We start from the raw sequence: 16,708 nt of genomic DNA, 5'->3' as shown, positions 1-16,708 counted from the left end.
GTTCACATTATTGAATAATATATCACTTCCCGTATTTTTTCTTTTATACTGATTTGAACTATTTTATTTGAATTGAGGCTTCATATTTTTAAAAAAAATATTACTACTTTCTATGAGATATTAGTCAGGTTTGCTTATATTTTACTCCCTTATATATAAATTACATCGAATATAATATTGTTATTAACTACGGTTGTATGCATTTTGTATGTTAGAATGATTCAAAGTTTTAGTAAAAAATTAAATTGTTTAGGATTTGATATTTAGTTTCTTTAATTGATTTAATTTATGTCTTATTAGAATTTGTAATCTAATTAACATAGAAATAAGTTTTCTTATTTTAAAATAATGTTGAACCTAGAACAAACTTAGGAAGAAAAAGATGATGAAAAGAGGACAAAGGAGTAAGAACCAAAAACAGATAACCACAATTTTCTGAGCATGTTTCTCGTCACTTCACTTGTTTTTTTTTATATAAAAGAAATAGTAATATAATATAAGTATTGTTTAATATATTAAGAAAAATAATTATTGTTTAAAATTTTATTTTAAAAGAAGCGTGCAAAATCTAAAATACTGGTATTATTGTGAAATGAAAACAAAAGTTGCATGATTAATGTTGAACACTGTTGAACGGTTGAGCATCTTAAAAGTCATTTGCTCATGAAATCTACATGAGTAAATGTTTTTTGTTCACATTAAATCCTATGTTGTATCCCACTCTAACAAATTAAATCTCTCATAATCACACACATATAAACATAAATTTGGGTACAAAAAAGAGTTTTTTGGTACACAAATATGACTAAATCAAAGCCTTTTAAATTCCAGTGTACCATAAAAATACTTTATGCGTTAATATTTTACATATTAGTCCAATTTTTAGATGTCTTAAATTAAAGGGGCAACTCAGTACACTAAAACTTTCGCTATGCACACAGTAGTGGAGCCAAAAATTTTAATAAGGGGTTCAAAATCTATAGAAATAGACACAAAAATAGTCGAAGGGGTTCGACATCTACTATATATACATAAAAAATTATTTTAACCATATATAATTAATGTAATTTTCCGCCAAAGGGGGTTCGGATTAGTACAAGGTGGCTCCGCCCCTGTATGCACAAGGTCCAGAGAAGGGTCTGATCACAACGACTTATTGTACACAACTTAAATTGTACTGAGTCAAAATCTATTGATTTAATAAATGAATGAGTTTGATATTTTCTATTTCATGGCTAATTGTGATTTTATTTTTGTTTTAATTTAATATATTTTATATAGCTACGAATGAAAAGAAAAAGGGGTTTATTAAGTATTAAAAAAATAGTAAGAAAATAATTAGAACTTATTAATTATGATATATTATTTAGCTCAAATTCAATCCTAGTCGTTCATTTGACTACGCTCCACTTCTAGTCTTTGCGCGGTCCAATTTGGCGTACAAGCACAGCCTGCAGTTTCCAGGCCCTATATAATTCGACTATATTATTACTTTCAATAAATATAATTAAAAAAAAAAACATAAGCAGACAGAGTCTTATGTTTATGTTTTGTTTGTTACTATACATCAAAAAAGAGAAAAACTAGAGCTCTGAACAAAGTTTTTTTTTTAACTTCTTTCCATATGGATGTGAGGAAAATAGTGATAATAGTAGAAGATGTACAAGTATCAAGAACAGCTCTACAATGGGCTCTTCATAATCTCTTACGATATGGAGATTTAGTAACACTTCTTCACGTTTTCCCAAATTTGAGATCCAGAACCAGCAACAAACTTAGGCTTCTTCGCCTTAAAGGTTTTCAATTAGCTCTCTCTTTTCAAGACCTTTGCAACAATTTTCCCAACGTAGGTTACTCTGTTTTTTTTACCATGATGTTCTGTTTTAGAAATTTGTAATGTTACTGATACATATATGATAACAGAGATAGGTGATTGATCTGTTACAGACCAAGACAGAGATTGTGGTCACTGAAGGAGATCAAGATGGTGGCAAAATTGCTGAAATGGTTAGACAAATTGGAGCTTCAACTCTTGTTGTTGGACTTCATGATCATAGCTTCATCTACAAGTAAGTTGGTATCTACTACCTCCTACCAGCACAAATATCGCGCACTATCAAAACTTGGATAAATAGAAAGAAATCACCTAATATTTTTACTTTTGATGAATTTTTGATTAATTAATCACTAGGTCACATCTTCGAGCGTGAAGATCTTTGATTATGAGTAGTACATCTCTTTAATAAGAAAAATCGTTTAATACTATGGAGTTTAGTCTTTAGGGACAAATTGATTAAATGATAAGTGAATTAATTTATTCCATTGTAGATAGGAAATGGATAGGAAGTTGCTAGCAATAAAGCCATTCAAGGCCTACAGCCATGGTTGGTCAACTCTCCTCTGTACAGCCACTTTTAGTATTAATGGTGAAACCACATTTTATCCGAAATCTTTTTATGCTTGAAATTTCTGATTAAGGATAAATAGACGATGATTCAATTTATCTCTTAAACTAGATTTTATATTAGGGAGTACTTTAATAGTTTAAGTTAGTTCTTATTTGATTTAAAATATTTAGAGTAGGATAAGGATTTGTGAATTATTAATTGAGTTTGTTGGAACTCCTAAATTTGTTTTTGTTTACGATTTGTGCTAGCTAGACTGGCCAATCTTTTCTGCTCTGCCACGTTTCAGTCACTGCCCATTGGCCGGCAGGTTTCATGCAATTGTGTGTCCTCATTATTTGTAACTGCTAAATTTTTTATTCATGCCAATCAGATGATCCTCAAAATATCATATCCTCAAGAATTGTTTTGACATCACAATCGTGTGTGATCATCTCATTCAAATATTTAAATTATTGGAGAGCGCATATTCTGTTTCAATATGCTATCTGTCACTTTCGATTAGTCAAATATGTATCTGTTACATGTTAAAAGCTATGACCATCTCATCTATAGATTTAAATTTTCTTGAATATGTTTTATCATAGTGGAACTAAACTAGTTGTAATATTTATAATTGATTTGTTACTAGGATGGCCATGGCCCATAACAGTATAGCTAGCAATTTGAATTGCAAAGTAGTGGCTATCAAGCAACCAACACCTTTGACCACCACCACAACAAGGAAAAGGACTATTTCCTTACCTAACAGTTCAACCAACATGGACTTGTCACAGATTGAAATAGCAGCACTGAGGTAAGAATATTTATGCCTAATTTCATGCATTTGGATCCAAGTCTGTTATTACCTGCTCCATATAATATATTCTGTGGTCCTGACTCTAGAACAAGGGTTCTTCAAGAATAAATCAATATTGAACCTTCCTTATCACCACCCCTAGAGATTCTGAGTTCGAGTCCTGAAAATATAATTGTCTTTGGTTAGAAACGCATTACCCTCAAAGTAAAACTTTCTGACACGAATTTAAATTAGTTGAGTCCTAAAACGAGTATTCGAATGATATAAAATATTGAACCTTCCTTATATTAACAATTAGCTTAAAGTGATCAAATGAATTGGATATTTTATTAAATGAAAGACACTACATTAATAGTTGTGTTGTGATGTGATGAGGAACAAATAAGGCAATATGGTATAGCTGTAAACAATAGAATTTAAGGATAGGGTCTTCATTACAAACAAAGAGGTACAAGAAATAAATGAGTTTGTCTGCTTGCCAACTTGACATCACACCAACGAGGGTTGTGGTGCAGTGGTAAGTACTTCTTCATCCTTAATCAGAGATATCGGGTTGAGTTTCCCTGAATACGGAGTCGCCTTTGTCAAGAAGCTCTTTAACCCAATGTAGGACTTTCCAACGCGAATCCAAATTTAGTTGGAAGTAAGTACTGGACACCGAATTGGAAAAAAAAAAGGGAAAAACTACATAAATGAGCCATAAAATCCAAAATAATTACAAGTTCATACTCAAATCCAAAGTAATTCCTGAAGTACACATTCTCTCATAAATAATTATAGTCTATACCCCCTTTCATTAAGGGTGATAAATTTCGCTTAAGTGATACTAAAACGGTATCATATACAATATTGGTATCATTAAGGTTGATAATTTCGCTTAACTGATACTAAATGAGTGTATATATATATATATATATATATATATTGTATTGGTATCATTAAGGTTTCTTGTTCAGAAATTACTTATTAGTCAATGATACTATAAGAGTATATATGTATATTGTTGTGGTATCATTAAGGTTTCTTGTTCAGAAATTACTTGTTAGTCAATGATACTATAAGAGTATATATATATTTTATGGCATCATTAAGGTTTCTTGTTCAAAAATTACGCATTTGTCAATGATACTATAAAAGTATATATATACTCTTATAGTATCATTGATTAATGAGTAATTTCCTAACAACAAATCGTAATGATACCAATACAGTATATATATACTGATGTAGTATCAATTCAGCGAAATTATCAGCATTAATGATACCGATACAGTATATATGATAGTGATTTAGTATCAATTAAGCGAAATTAGTGAAGGAGGTATATATTGTAATTATTTAATGGGGTATGAAGGTAAAGAAGTATATGTTTGTAATTATTTTGCTTTTATGGGGTATTTGCTTATTTTTCCCCAAAAAAAAACTTAACATCACATCTTGGATGATAGTATATATTTGTTGACAGAGGTATTAATAGAAATTCTTATAAAGGGAATCAGAACAATTATAAACTTGTCACACATGAAATTTGTACTTCTGATAATTTAAAACAAATTTTGAACCAACCTTACCACTAATAATATAAAGAATGTTTTGTACGTATCCTTTTAAAAAATTGGAATTACTATTTTTCTTGCAAGTCTTAAATTGTGATCATGTACGATTTTAGTAATATTTGGTAGTTTATTTGGGTATAAATCATAAAAAAAATAAAAATTATTGATGATTTGATTTAATAATGTAATGTGTGCAGTGTCCCGGAAATTAATCCACCAAAAATTCCATATCAAGTTTGTCCAGACCCGAGTGCTATTATTTGGAGAAAGGGGAGATCCAGAAGCTGGACAAGAAGAGATTAAAAATCAAGAATTATGTATATCTGCTGTTATTAATTATTTGATGACAAAAGTGGTTTTTGAATTTGTTAGTTTGACTCAACAGGGCATAGAACAAAGACAGAAAAAAAAAAGGATTCACAAAATTTACAAGTTGGTTGGTAATTTGGCTAATGAATATTCATAATTATGTGATTCATTATGACGAAAACAAATATAGCTGTAATTTTCATTAATCTGTATGGTAATTTGTACTATTGGTATGCCCCGTCTGTCATAACTTGTGAACAAGACAAATGTTATCGTAGCGACAAAATTTGTGTATCGAAAATGTTTAGAGCCCAAAAGGCCCACGAGACCGTGAGTGACATGCCAATGAGTACTACAAATGACAATTTTTTCAGAACTTAATCTTTTCTATTTTTTGATAAATTATTGTGCTATTTTATTCGTTTAAATTTGATATACTTTAAATATCCTTATTTCTAAATCCACCAAAACAAATGGCATCAGTGAGCTGAGAAAAATAAAACAAAGCAATCGAAAACACGATTGTTTACTAAACCTTATAATTTAATGATATCGGATAATTCTTTCCCATAGTAGTTGATAATTAAAAATAAACATCATTTTTTAACAAGTTTTTAGTTTAACGATGTAAAATATTTTATTTGCACTTAATATAATTTCAAAAGTTAACTCAGAAAGAAAGGATTAAACAAATAATATTATTACTAGTTAAAGATAAATTTGATAAAGAAGACAAAATTGAGAAATGGTTTTTTTATTTTTCACACTCTAAAACATTCTATAATTCATAATTACTTTGCTAGTTTAATAGTAATTTTTTTTAAAACTAATTCTTTTTTATAATAATAATAATAATTAAAATAGAGTTTGGAGAAACAAATTAAATAAAAAAATTAGAACTAAAATAAATGAAAAATGGCGGCTAGAGAACTGAGTCCCGAGTTGATGCAACCAACTCAGTGAAAGTCTCCACAGCTTGAGCTGTCTACATGGCATCACTTCACACATTTTTTTTTATTTTTTCTCTACTCTTTAAAAAAATGGTTAGAAAAGTTTACACAAATCAGCTGTATAGCACACCATTGGACAATTTCTTGATATATTTAAATTTTAATGGAGAAAGTTATTTTATACTTCAAACTAGCTCGAACATTATTTTATTATAAATAAAATTAAGGTTAATAAAATTTATTTTGAATAAAAGAGATAATTATTGAAAACACTCTTAAACTTGGTGTGAAATATTAGTTTGTTCCCAAATTATTGACAACCTTGAAAATACTCATCTACTCGACTTACTAAACTTAGATACACCAACAATACACCCCGATGTGACACATGACGTTATAACAAGTGATTTCAAACTCTTATAGAAGCATGTGACTCTTAATAAAAAGTGTTGAAAACACCTCTAAACTTGATGAGAATTTAGGGTGTATTTCACTCAGGTTACAAGATTGAGAGTGTATTTAAGTCTAGTCAGTCAAGTAAATGAGTGTTTTAAAGCTTGTCAATAATTTGAGGATGAAACTAATAATTCGTGCCAAATGTAGGAACATTTTCAATAATTCTCTCAAAAAAAAAGAAAAAAGACTCACATCATAATAATAGTTTTATTTGAGAAGTTAAAATAACATTATTTATTAATAATGATTTATATAAATTAGAAATAAAAGTTATTTATATGTTTGATTCTAAACTAAAAGTGAAGTAATAATTTCTCATTACCATAAATTGTATGATAGGACAAACAAGATCTCATTTTCTTAATTAAATTAATTAGGACTAAATTGGAGTAGAAACAAAATAGAAAGGGTTAGTAATAATTTATAGAAAGTATAAAAAGAAAAAAAGAAAAAAAAGGTAGAAGGGTTTGGCGTGACGGCTCTACCAAAACTAAAGGCTGAAGCTTCGTCTCCACATAAATTCTGTATCAGTCGGATCTGAGATCGGCTTCCATCACTAATCTATCTGGCTCTCAGCTTCCCTTTCCCCTTCTCCACTTCAAACTTAATTCCTTCCCTCCATTTCTTCCTCTGCAACTCCTCCTTCACATTTTCTCTCTCTCTTTCTGTTTCTCTCACTACAATCTCTACTGAAACAATATTCAACACTGAGATAACAACTGGAATTTCAAATTTTCAACACTAATTTTGTATGTTTTGCTGTTGATTTTGTTCGCGATGGATTGGAATGTCAACACTGGTTATAAGACCTTAAAAGGTACTTTTTTCACTCTACTTAATTCATTGCATTCATCTTCTTTGATTTATTTTTTCTGTAACAGAAATGGAATCCAAATCCCTTGCCGTTGTGGAAGCTCCAAGTACAATCCTTAACGTAGAACCTATAGATATCGGGCCGGGATCTTCAGAGAAAGATCCTACAACAAAACTAAGGAAAAAGGCCCTCACATCAGTGTATCTCAAGTATTTTGAAACAGCACCGGATGGGAAAACTAGAAAATGTAAATTTTGTGGACAGAGTTATTCAATTGCAACAGCCACCGGTACGTTTAAACCTTTTTTCCCGATTAATGCTTAATTTTCATGTGAAATAGGTCATACATTAATGAATTGATAATCAAGTGCTTAAATTAATGGATATTATGCAGTATCTATAGACCTTGATGTTGTTCATTCGTTTTACTAGGCAATTTGGGAAAACATCTTAGCAATCGTCATCCAGGATATGATATAACAGTAAATGTTGCAAGTCCTGCACCACAATCTGTTACTGTTGTCAAGAAGCTTCAACCTAAACCTCATGTCAAAGGTCCTCAGTTGGAGCTCGATCATTTGAACTGGTTGCTTGTCAAGTGGTTTATTCTCGCGTCTCTTCCTCCTTCGACTTTGGATGAGCCTTGGCTTTTGAATTCATTTAAATTTCTTAATCCAACAGTAAAACTTTGGCCTGAAGACAAGTTCCAATCAGTGCTTTGCGAAGTTTTTAGAAGTATGCAAGAAGATGTAAGGGTGATAGTAGACCAAATTTCTTGCAAAGTCTCTATAACTCTTGATTTCTGGACATCTTACGAGCAACTACTTTATATGAGTGTGACATGCCAGTGGATTGATGAAAATTGGTCCTTCCAAAAGTTGCTCCTTGATATTTGTCACATATCCTCTCCTTGTGGGGCTGCTGAAGTTTCTCATGCTTTGTTGAAGGTTCTTAAGATTTATAATATTGAGAATAGAGTCCTCTGTTGCACACATGATAATACTCCGATTGCACTGCACGCGTGCCATACTCTCAAAGAAGATATGGATAGCCAGAAAATGAGTCATTTCTACTATCTCCCATGTGCTGCTCATACTTTGAATTCAGTCATAAATGATGGACTGAGTTCAACAAAGTCGATAATTTCTAAAATAAGAGAATTTGTTCTAAAGATGAACACATCCTTTGAGATCTCTCAGGATTTTCTCCAATGCTGCAATGCTTATCAAGAAGGAACTTGGAAATTCCCTCTTGATGCCTCACCTCGTTGGAGTGGCAATTACCAGATGCTTGACATTGCACGAAAGGTATCTTTCTTTCCCGATATGTTTATAAATATCACGCTGCTAGCTTCTCATAAAAATATTTAAGAACAAGGCAAACACACATATCTGACTTGTATAAGTTTACTGTGATGTTGGATCAGTACAGTTCAAAGCTCACTCTGATTGTCTTAAACTGTCATATTTTTGGAGTGAAGTTCTTCAATCTTTATAATACGTGTATAATTAGTTTGGGTTTGATTGTGTTGAATGTATTATTATAATGAATTTTATACTCTTCTCTGATCTCATGACTATACTTGATTAACAATCTCTAATCTATGCTTAGCAACAGTTGGTTTATACATGTTCAGCTTGAAATGGGAAGTTGATAAGTATGTCTTTTTAGAGATAAAACTTTGATTAGTGTCAATGACCCTCCACTTTCAGCCACTGTTGAGCTTCTGAATAGCGGAATTGGGGCACAAGGTTTACCATATTAAAAAAGAGAATCTTTGATAATTATCGAAGTAAAAAGTTCAAAATATTTGCACTCAAAATGCTTAGACTCTACTAGATTGGACAAAGGAAACATAGATACGCCAACATTATTGAGTTATGAGTTGTTGTTTCTTGCTACTTATAGATGGAAGTGGACAACATCATAAGGAGGAAACACAAGAATGGATTTTTAAAAAATGGTTTTGCTTTACATTTAATCTACAAATGATTGATGAATTTAATTATATATTTTTTTTAAATTTAGGCAGGTAAATCATTGGAAACTATCATCCGGAAGTATGATGAACTACTAGGCAGTAGGGTGCTCCTCAACAACGCGGAGAAGAATGCTGTGAATAGCATGCATGCATTTTTAGAACCTTTCTATAAAACCATCAATGACATATGTACAAACAAAGTACTAACAATTGGTTTGGTTCTTTTTTTCATGGATCATATTTCTGAAACAATTGCAGCCTGTAGAGACTCTCGACACAGCCCTGACTGGCTGAAAAGTGCTGCTGATGAAATGGCTACGAAAGCTCGAAGCTACAATGACCAGATGTGCAACTCCTTCACATATATGACTGCTATTCTTGATCCAAGAATAAAAGTCGAGCTCATTCCTGAAAGTCTCAATTCGGAGAATCACTTGGAGGAAGCCAGAAGCCATTTTATAAGAAACTATTCCACCAGTCATTTTCCTTCTATCTCTGGGTCTTATGCTGCACATGAGCTCGAAGATGGAGGAAGTGTTTCTTTTGCAGAGGAAATTGCTCGTAAGAAACGCAAGGCAAGCATGTCCTCCGCCACAGATGAGCTCACCCAATATTTATCAGAACCTCCTGCTCCTATACAAACAGATGTCTTGGAATGGTGGAAGGTAAACAATGCACGTTACCCACGGTTATCATCCATGGCTCGAGACTTTTTGGCTGCACAACCAACTGCTTTGGCGCCTGAAGACCTTTTCTGCAGCAAAGGTGATGAGATAGATAAGCAAAGGTTCTTAACGCCCTATGAGAGCACTCAAGCTTTGCATTGTGTAAAGTCATGGATGCAAAGTGGATTTAAGTTGAAGTATAAATCAACTGAAATTGATTATGAGAGGTTAATGGAACTAGCAGCTGAAAGTTCAATGGCAGGTTCCGACAAGAAACAAAAATCATGATAGAATTTTTATTGATGAAACTGAAGGTCCATGTTTTGTTGTATGTATTATATTTATGTAGATGCATCATATGTTTACTGCTTAGTGTACAGGTTTTGATAGAGAAAAGTAGACAATGAATTTATTTTCTTAAGAAATATAGAGCTTGTGTCTTAACAAGGCTTTTTTTTCTTCTTTAAGTCCCGGTAACATAAAAAAAAATAAAAAAGTATACTAATTGGTTGAATCATGATGCATAAAAATCTTGCTTGTTATAATCCTATTGTTCTAGAATGCCAAAAAGGACAAGGAGTGAAAATGTTACTGAAACAGAGGTGCTGAGAAGCTATATATGATACTCCCTTTTTCTTTTTTCATCCTTCCGTATAAAGTCTCAAACTTAAATTACTGGACCATCAAAAGAATGTTATATATGATATTCCCCTTTGATTTAATTTATAGTTTGATTTTTCGATCCATCCTACCTTTTCTTTTTTACTCAGGGTCGTAAACTCTACAAGGAATCGACCAAAATTTTAAACATATTATTATTGTAGAATCAACCATATGGTAAAAGGTTAGTAAAATATGAACCATTAGTATTCCAAATGTAAATCAGCCAAGTAGAAAAGGTCCAATTCTGCCAAAGCACATCTAGGAGCATAACTCCCACGTGTTTCTCTTGCATGCACTCCACCTCCTCACACGTGTCACATCACCCCATCCTTTTCTCCCTGTACTCTCCTCTATTTCACTCTCACTCTCTCTTCCCCAACATTCATACACTCTTTTCTTTCTCTGCAACAAAAATGGCCGATCAACAACCCAACTACGGCCGTCAACAAAGGCCACCAACTCGTTCCTCCGGCTTCAACAGCAACATGACTACCCCTTCATTCCTCCGCAAATTGCAAGAACACGTCCCTAATTCCACCCAACTCGTCGGATTTCTAACCCTAATTATCTCCGGCGGAATCTTACTCCTTCTCACCGGACTCACACTTACCGCAATTATTTTAGGTTTAATCTTCTTCACTCCTTTGGTTCTAATCTCAAGCCCAATTTGGGTCCCTGTGGGTACTGTTCTGTTTATTGCCATTGCCGGATTTTTATCTGTTTGTGGATTTGGGGTTGCCACGCTGGCGTCTCTCTCTTGGTTATATAGATACATTAGGGGATTACACCCGCCCGGTTCGGACCGGGTTGATTACGCCAGAAGCCGAATTGCTGATACGGCTAGCCATGTGAAGGATTACGCTAGGGAATACGGCGGGTACCTTCATAATAAAGTGAAGGATGCAGCTCCTGGTGCTTGAGCTCAATCGAGCCGTTTCTATAAGTTTTGTTTGAACCGGGTTAATTTCCTCTTGAGTTTTTTTTTTTTTTTTTGAATTATATAAATATAAAATCGGACTGTTGTAGTGTTCTGATTTACATAGAATGTAGTGATGTTTAGTTGAGGATTTTAATTTCTTTTATATGGAATTTAATTGGGCCCTCAATAGGCATAACAAGAGGATAAAAATGATGATAATGTTGTAACCGGGCCGAAAGGGCACCATCATGTTTTTTTTTTTTGCTCAATTATTTGTTGCACTCAATAATGTGCTCAAGCTCATCAACAATGTCACAATTTTCATATATTACACGTATACACTCTAGTCCTTTTTCTTGCCACAAATTTTCATATAATATAAAATATAGATGAAGGAGATAGTGACGCGTGGCGGATACAAAATTTATGAGATAAGAGGACTAGCAATAATTTCCACCTAATTCAAGTGTCTTTTTTCACGTTTGAGCTATGGATACGAAATGACATACCAATCACTAAAATGTTTGGGCAAAAAAAAAGAAAAAATAGATCTCATTCTTTGGAATATGTAGAAATTATCAATATAGCTTAATAGTAAGTTAGGACTTGGAAGACAAAATAATTTACGAGACATTAATTGACTTTGACCTTCCATTTTTCTTCTTTTAAGAAAAAAAAACAAGGAAGATGAAAAAAATGCAATTGGACCAAGTCATATGACTCATGCCTAGCCTATTGGTACTTTGTGTAAGCCTGACTAGAGAGATTGATCTCATGTCATTTTTTTTAAAAAATAAAAAAATCGTATCCTATATCTTCAATTAAGAATGAAAAAGTTTTTATCATTTCATCATCTTCAATTAAGAATGATGAAAAATTATTTATCATTTCATCATCTTCAATTAAGGATGAAAAAGTATTTATCATTTCAGAAATGAAATTGGATATTGAGTGGTTCAAATTGTATGTGAGTCTAGTGTTCCCCGTAGACCATAATTATGATGCAAAGCTTTGTCCAACTAGGAATTAAAGAAAAAAAAGAATTTAAAACAAAAGTTGAATTCTTCAATTCCAACTACAATTTAATCATACACTGAAATTGGCATGAGAAAGTGTCACTTTCTTATTATCTTATTTCATACTAGCCCATTTCTATTATACAATACAAGAAGTTAATTAAGTTGACCAGGTCACTAACTTAATCACAATTATTCGTTAAACAAAAGAATTAGGAGATGACTGAGTTCATGCCCGCGTACTACTATTGCGGCTGATTGCTTTAAAAAACCCTTTAATTCTGTGAAAACATCTTAATCAAGAGAAATTAAATTTTTTGACATTGTCTCTTTGATTTTTATATAGTTAATTTATATTAATTATTGCAATTGATAATGTATTGGTGGGTTTTGAAAGGGAATCAAAACCTTTGATGATGCTCGTATCTGCCCTGAAATATTTTCAACGATTTAATCACCAAGTATCGACGTTTAAAGCCTTTAACTTTAATATAATATTAGTATTAATATAAAATTTTGGAGGCATGATATTATGGCCTTTTGATCTGGAACAAGTTCTACTATTGAAAACTATAGCTTATTTGATTTGAATAAAATAGTGTTCGTGTTCGTAGATAAACAAAGCTATTGCTTTGTCTATATTTCTTTTAGGTATCGAAATCGTTAAATAGTTGGAAAAAAGGAAGATGTTGAGTGGTGAGTCTCTTTTTTGGCCAAAAACATCCTTTATGTACATCCTTCAACTATCAGATTGAACAAAAATCATCCTTAATGTATTCAAAACTTAGCAAGTTTCATCCTTCCCTGAAACTTTTGTTAAAAACATTAACAGACTCAATTCCATGTGCAAGTCACATGACTATAAGCATCCTAAAGTGAGTCCAGTAGTTGTATAATGTTCTTCTTCTCAAAGTTGAAGCTTTTTTGAGTTAATTTTTTACCGATAAAGCTTGCCAGGAATGAATTTAGGATTCTCCAGCTTAATAAAAATCGTAATATAAGTTGATTTGTACAATGAAGCTCAATATTGGATATTTTGCTGCTATCATGATTTATTTTCCATAATTATTTGTGGTAACTTTCTTACGGATGTAATTCAAAGACCTTTCATTTATTTGTTGTGCTTGCATTTTTTTATTTTTTAAAGTATTTTCTTCGACATGAATATGCTCTTATTGTTCTCTCTCTCCATTTTCACAAGACCCAATAATTTTTTCTTAAATTGTTGTTAAAGATTTTTATTACCAGAACATCAACAAATTTCATTGCACCCTATTTTAAATTAGTTTCAAGCCTTTCTTCCTTCCCATAATCAATACCCAAATCAAATATAATCACAGTCCAACCATTACACAGAAGAAGACTCGTCCTAGCTTTGTTGTTTTTTTCCTTTCTTTTATTGTTCATATAGACTCAGCAAAATTGACGCATACAAAAGCTAACTTGGAATAACTTTAATTTTTTTTAGCAGAACAAAGAAATTGAATTGTGGCTGGTTTGAGGAACTTGATATTTGGGGTGTTAAGAGTCATGTGACTTGCACGTAGATGGGTATGTTAACGTTTTTTCACAAAGGATGAAACTTGCTAAGTTTTGAATACATTAAGGATGATTTTTGTTCAATAAATTAGTTGAAGGATGTACATTAAGTTTTAGGTATAGTTAACGGATGTTTTTGGCCAAAACTCTTGAGTGGTATATATAATTTTAACTTATATTATCGTAACTTGGGATCGATCTCCCCTCAATGTTTTCTAAGTTGAATTTATCGCATAGAATTTGCTTAGTGCGATTTACATACCTTAGGTTGTTTAAAGGCTATGTGGTTTGCAGGCTGTAACTATCCGGTGCGCTTACACAGTGGGGGTTAAAACCGGGATGAACAAGAATTTGCAAATTGATAGCAACTTGGATTAACATCCCACTGAAGCATATAATAGCCCAAATTCAGTTTATTCCACCAAATTCAAAACCTTTTTATACAGTATTTTCACCAGATTAATAGAAAATTAGGACAGCTAATTCACATATCCGCCATCTCTTTTGTAATTAACCCAAACCAAACAAACATAATAACCACAATTAAAAAAAGTATAAGCTGTAAACAGAGAGAAAACTGACCAACAAAAACTACATGCCTAAAAACAGAGCATCAACTAACTGATACTTTCTCTCTCTAATTCACTTTGGGTGAAGCGTAATTAAGATAACTCGGCATCGGACTCGCCCTCGGCGATCTCATCGGAACCTCCTGCAATCGATTCCCTTCGCTATCGTAATAAATCACGCCGGAGAAATCCAACGGCTGACATTTATCTCCCATCAAAATCCCCCTCTGCCAAAGCCCTCCATCGCCGAAATCCTCATCAGCAAGCTCTCCTTCTGCCTTCTTCTTATGCCTCAGATTAATCGCTTTGTTACTAATCGTCTCGAGGAACTTCTTCGGCCTCGCTAGCGGCGATTTGGGCGAATCGCTCCCGAGTTTTTGAGTTTTAATTCCTCGGCTTGCTTTCTTCAACCACAAAGCTAACAAAGACATCGAACCGATGAAATTCACCATAAGCCGCTTTGATGAGCCGGCTATCGCCGTTGCAGCTCGGGCCGGAGTTCGTGGTGGTGTTAGGAGAACCATTTTGTTTTCTTTTTTCTCTGTTATTTTTTGGTTTTCGAGCAACTGGTGAAAGAGGTTGAAATGAATGTGAGGGGTATTTATAACAAAGGGAGAGCAAAGGTGGGTAACCGAAAATAGCCGGTAATAAGAAATTTGACTTTGGGATTATGATTGATTTTGATTTTAATTTATTTTTGGAAATTTCTTAATTGTGTGCACAAGTGGGTTTCCTTTGAATATAAAAGTCGTAGATGGAGTAATTTATATGAAATATTTTTAATTTTTTCTCTCATAATTTAAATTTGGCGCTTTCATAATTATTGAGGAGGTGAATAATTAGTATTCTAATAAAAACAATTAAAATAGAAGATTTTAATTTAGCATTTAGGAAGGTTATTTATTGATTTTCCTATTTATGAGTAATGTTTTTTAAGTATTTGTGTCAGTCAAACTAAGATATTTGTAAATTTGGACTGGGGGAGTATTAGATTTAATTATAATCTTGTTAAGGACACTAATTTAACAAGATGATTTAGGTAATAGTATATTTCCGTTTTAAAACATTAAGAAAAATGCAATGACTTGGGTGTGTTTGGTACGACGAATTACATTTTCTGAAAAATGTTTTTCAACGGAAATTCCAATTTTCTCATGTTTGGCTTAAATGTTTTTCAAATCAACTTATTTTTCTCAAATCTAAGGAAAATGATTTTTCTAAAACACTACTTCATAATCTCTCTTTGATCTTGTAATTAAAATTATGCTTTCACTTAAGTTTAATATTCAACTCGAAATATTAATTACTTAAAATTTGGAAGGAATACGTCTTGTGAATTACTCATTGGAGGAAATTAAAGCTAGCTAATAAATAAAATTTCTATTACTTTATGAAATTAAAGAACTACCTGGTACTATTAATTATTTCTGGAGAGTACTTATCAATAAATATCATTTTAGTAGTGAATATCCATTGGACCACTTTTCTTTTTTATTTTTTGTTCTCCTCTAGTCCCAAAATACTTTTCGTGTTTTATTTCTTGAGAGTCAATTTATATAAATTTTGATTAATATTCTATTATATTTTTTTATCGTACTGATATGAAAAAAAAACTTCTATTTATAATATTTTTTTATATAGTTTTGAATTATTAAAATTTAGAAAAAAAAACAAAACGTGTATTTTGGACAAATGAGTAAATTTATAATGTGTGTGAAATGTGGAATATATTCAAAGAGGCTCAAAAGACGTTTGAATAAAAGGCAAGTTTTGGTGTTAGTTGAGTCAACTCCAAAATGAGTTACTAATGAATAATGAATGAAGTCTTCTAAATGAGTATTTCTTAATCAACATCGCAACTTTGTAATTTGGGGTTCCAAAGTAGTTTGGTCCCACCATAAATCTCTTTCTTAATTACTCTTTTTCTAATTATATGATACACAAGTGATCGAGTTGATTGAGCATATGATCTCTCAATAATTAACATCTTCAAAATCTTTTGCATATCCTTTTGATTAAATTTATCGCACGATGCTTTTCTAATATGATTTACCTCTTTAATATAGT

The 16,708-nt window shown here is 32.1% G+C and overlaps 4 protein-coding genes across 5 annotated transcripts; 3 read left to right on the top strand and 1 right to left on the bottom strand.

The window, feature by feature from the left end:
• Nucleotides 1-1,545: 1,545 nt before the first annotated feature.
• On the top strand, nucleotides 1,546-5,148 carry LOC125832155 (uncharacterized). Of its 2 annotated transcripts, XM_049511305.1 has the most exons (4): nucleotides 1,546-1,846; nucleotides 1,948-2,069; nucleotides 3,037-3,201; nucleotides 4,958-5,148. In XM_049511305.1, exons 1-4 carry the CDS (start codon nucleotides 1,625-1,627, stop codon nucleotides 5,061-5,063), a joined length of 615 nt encoding a protein of 204 aa, XP_049367262.1. In that variant the 5' UTR covers nucleotides 1,546-1,624; the 3' UTR covers nucleotides 5,064-5,148. The 2 variants fall into 2 exon arrangements, 1 of the variants encoding a protein (XP_049367262.1); XR_007443218.1 differs by lacking the exon at nucleotides 4,958-5,148 and having other exon boundaries at nucleotides 1,712-1,846; nucleotides 1,924-2,069; nucleotides 3,037-3,138.
• Nucleotides 5,149-7,220: 2,072 nt separating this feature from the next.
• LOC125832131 (zinc finger BED domain-containing protein RICESLEEPER 2) lies at nucleotides 7,221-10,256 on the top strand. The gene is made up of 4 exons (XM_049511273.1): nucleotides 7,221-7,292; nucleotides 7,357-7,578; nucleotides 7,722-8,596; nucleotides 9,318-10,256. Exons 1-4 carry the CDS (start codon nucleotides 7,253-7,255, stop codon nucleotides 10,221-10,223), a joined length of 2,043 nt encoding a protein of 680 aa, XP_049367230.1. The 5' UTR covers nucleotides 7,221-7,252; the 3' UTR covers nucleotides 10,224-10,256.
• A 741-nt stretch (nucleotides 10,257-10,997) lies between these two features.
• Nucleotides 10,998-11,539, top strand: LOC125832153 (oleosin G-like). The gene has a single exon (XM_049511303.1). The coding sequence runs from the start codon at nucleotides 11,012-11,014 to the stop codon at nucleotides 11,516-11,518; it is 507 nt and encodes a 168-aa protein (XP_049367260.1). The 5' UTR covers nucleotides 10,998-11,011; the 3' UTR covers nucleotides 11,519-11,539.
• A 2,899-nt stretch (nucleotides 11,540-14,438) lies between these two features.
• On the bottom strand, nucleotides 14,439-15,206 carry LOC125832154 (uncharacterized). The gene has a single exon (XM_049511304.1). It carries the CDS (start codon nucleotides 15,163-15,165, stop codon nucleotides 14,710-14,712), a length of 456 nt encoding a protein of 151 aa, XP_049367261.1. The 5' UTR covers nucleotides 15,166-15,206; the 3' UTR covers nucleotides 14,439-14,709.
• Between the last annotated feature and the right edge of the window lie 1,502 nt (nucleotides 15,207-16,708).

This window comes from Solanum verrucosum, unplaced genomic scaffold (assembly GCF_900185275.1).
Source record: "Solanum verrucosum unplaced genomic scaffold, falcon-dt-bn FXZP01000009.1, whole genome shotgun sequence".
NCBI classification, from domain to species: domain Eukaryota; kingdom Viridiplantae; phylum Streptophyta; class Magnoliopsida; order Solanales; family Solanaceae; genus Solanum; species Solanum verrucosum.
Note: the sequence above shows the minus strand (reverse complement) of the source record. Positions and strands in the feature narration are given on the sequence as shown.